Source organism: Zingiber officinale, chromosome 7B, assembly GCF_018446385.1.
Source record: "Zingiber officinale cultivar Zhangliang chromosome 7B, Zo_v1.1, whole genome shotgun sequence".
NCBI lineage: Eukaryota > Viridiplantae > Streptophyta > Magnoliopsida > Zingiberales > Zingiberaceae > Zingiber > Zingiber officinale.
Genome location: NC_055999.1, coordinates 82,512,023 through 82,515,076, shown reverse-complemented (window position 1 = coordinate 82,515,076; position 3,054 = coordinate 82,512,023). Strand labels below are relative to the sequence as shown.

At 48.8% G+C, this 3,054-nt stretch overlaps 1 protein-coding gene across 1 annotated transcript; it reads right to left on the bottom strand.

The window, feature by feature from the left end:
* Positions 1-2,176: 2,176 nt before the first annotated feature.
* On the bottom strand, positions 2,177-2,845 carry LOC122004487 (extensin-1-like). The gene has a single exon (XM_042559365.1). It carries the CDS (start codon positions 2,843-2,845, stop codon positions 2,177-2,179), a length of 669 nt encoding a protein of 222 aa, XP_042415299.1.
* Positions 2,846-3,054: the final 209 nt, after the last annotated feature.

Here is a 3,054-nt window from a genome sequence, read left to right as displayed (position 1 = left end):
AATGACATTACCAAAAACTCATAATGTCCATATCTGGTGTGGAATACTATCTTCTGAATATCAGAATCTTTGACTCTCAGCTGATGATATCCGAACCGTAGATCAATCATAGAATACACTGATGTACCTCTGAGCTGATAAAAAAAATCCTTGATCCGTGATAATGGATACTTATTTTTGACAGTCACGACATTCAGCTGTCTGTAATCGATGCACAACCTCAGAGTACCATCTTTTTTCTTGACAAACAATACGGAGAACCCCATGGAGATACACTAGGGCGAATAAATCCCCTGCCCAATAACTCCTAGAGTTGGACCTTTAGCTCGTCCAACTCTTTCGGTGTCATACGGTAAAGAGCTTTCGATGCTGGCGCGACCCCCGGAATCATCTCAATAGCAAACTTCACTTGCCTTCTAGGAGGCAAGACGGGTAGCTCATCTGGAACCGTACTCTCGGACCACTAGAACGTCTGAGAGTTGAGAACTACTGTTGTCGTCAGCATTGATTAACTACAATAGAAATCCTTGATAGCCATGCGACAGCAGCTTCTGATCCTGAATCGCAGAAATGGTCGATATACCGTTATCCCTGGTGCTAGTGAAATCCCATGAGGGTTGGTTCGAAGGTCAGAATGTGACCACCCTCGTCTGGCAACCAACTGTGGCATGATGTGCTGATAGCCAATCCATGCCAATGATAATGTCGAACTCGACCATTTTCAGTACTAGTAAATCTACAATGAGTATATGGTTGCCGAAGTCCAATGGGCATCCTCTGACCTCCTGAGTGACATCCAATGGATCACCGGATAGTAGGGCGACAGTCAGTCACCATGGTCTAAGGATAGGTAGTCTACCAATCTCCCTCATAAATGCACGAGAAATAAAGGAATGTGAACTACCAGTATTAATTAGTATATCAGCGAAAAATGCATAAAGTAAAATCGTACCGCGAAAAATGGATCCATCATCCCGCTGTGCATCCTCTCTGGTAACTGCGTGAATTTGTCTAATCTCTGGCGGGGGTGGAAGTGGTAGCGTTGCCAAAGGCTGCAACGTCCGAGCCTGAGCCTATCACTGAGAAGGTGCTGGATACTGAGCCGGAGATGGATATGAGGGTTGCAACTGATACTGGACTGGTGGTTGGGGCTACGACTGGTACTGAACCGGTGGCTGGGGCTATGACTGGTACTGAACCATTGGCTGAGGCTGCGGCTAATACTGCACTAGGGGCTGAGGCTGCGACTAATACTGCACTAGGGGCCGAGGCTGTGACTGGTACTGAACCAGTGGCTGGGGCTGCAGCTGATACTGCCCCTGCAATAGATACTAAGGTCTTGGAACAGAGCTCTGGGATACAATAAGAGTATTGGAGTTCTCCTGTCCATGCATGCCATATGCATCTACTACAGGGGGAGCTGTCTGCTGCTGACGATGCGAAGATTGGGCCTTTTACCCCCCTTGCTGAGTCCTTGTCTGACCAAACTATCCTCCCTGAACAGAGACTTTGGAAGCCACGTGCTCAGCCTTCAGCGAACAATCTTGGCTCATGTGCCCAGGCAGTTTGCAATAGTAGCAACTGACTGTCCCAAGGTGTAAGATGATGTGATGTGATCCCTGGACCCACATCGGGTGCAGTGAATGTCACTGGCGAGCTATTTTCGATTCTTCTAAGGAGGTTGGAAACGTCCTGAAGAAGATCGCCCTGACTTTTGAGGCCGACCAGATGCCCTAGAAATACCCTGACCCGACTGATTGCATCCACTCTACTGTTGTCTGGTAGCCTACGACTGCTGGATCTGCCCTGAAGTCCGATCAGTCTGCTTCCTTTTCTTGTCTGGATACACTCTTTGCTGAGCCGACTCAATCATAAGGGCTCTGTCCAATGACTCTATGTAAAATGAATTACCAAAACCCGTAATCTTTACTTGCAGATGTCCATCCAGTCTCTGGATAAATTGAAGCATATGAGACCTATCCTCAGCAACTAACTCTGAACAAAATCTGGCCGACCGATTAAATTCAGCATTGTATTTTGTCACCGTGCGATTATTCTGCTAAAGACTTAGAAAATCCTGACGGTGTGTCAACTGATATGACCGTGAAAAGTACTGGCTCTCAAAATCCTCTCTAAATCGTGCCTAGGTGATGTGCTGCTCGCCTATGATCTTTCACTACGTATCCCACCAGATATCGGCCTCGTCCCGTAAATCATAAGCAGCCAGGTCTGCCTTCTCCCACTCAGAGCAAGCCATAGAGAAGAAATTCCGCTCCAAGGTCTCTATCCAAGAATGAGCCATACTCAGATCTGTCTCTCCGCAGAATAGCGTGAATCGACTTTTCATCGACTCTGCCAAAGCTGGGATCCGAGCTCGTGCCGTAATTATATCAGTAGGGTGAGTAGGGATCGTTGTGGAAACTGGCAGAATCTCTGGAGCTGGTACTACAAGTGGTACAGCTGGATAGGCCAGGGGAGGTACTCTTGGTGCTGCTGCGTAAGCTGGGGCAGGTACCACTGGTGGCACTGCATGGTCAATATAGACTGGAGAGACTGGAGGAATAGTAGGTGTAATTGGTGCTACTGGTGTGGATGCCGGGTACACAGCAGCAGGCACTGCTGGAGGAGGTGTCGGATACGCCGTAGGCACAGCTGGAGGAGGTGTCGGATACGTCGTAGGCACAGCTGGAGGAGGTGCCGAATACGCCGTAGCAAGCATAGGTGGCGGTGGTTCTAGGTACACAGTAGGCGGGGCTGGAGGGGGTGCTGGGTACGTAGGTGGTACTACTGGTGGTACAGTGAATACTACAGGGGTGGGTAACTCTGGAGAAGGGACTGTCGGCATCCGAGAGCTCGATGCACCTGCAGTACCATGAGGAGTCTGTTCCTGACCGACAGGCTCTATCCCAGCAGACCTCTCTAGCGACTCTGTCGCCAGAGATTCCAACGCCCTCTTGCGTGGTCGTCCTGCACCATGTCTCGGCACGGGAACATGTGTACTTCACCTCATATTTGTTAAATTAATTACCTAGGTATTAATACAATTACTAAAAT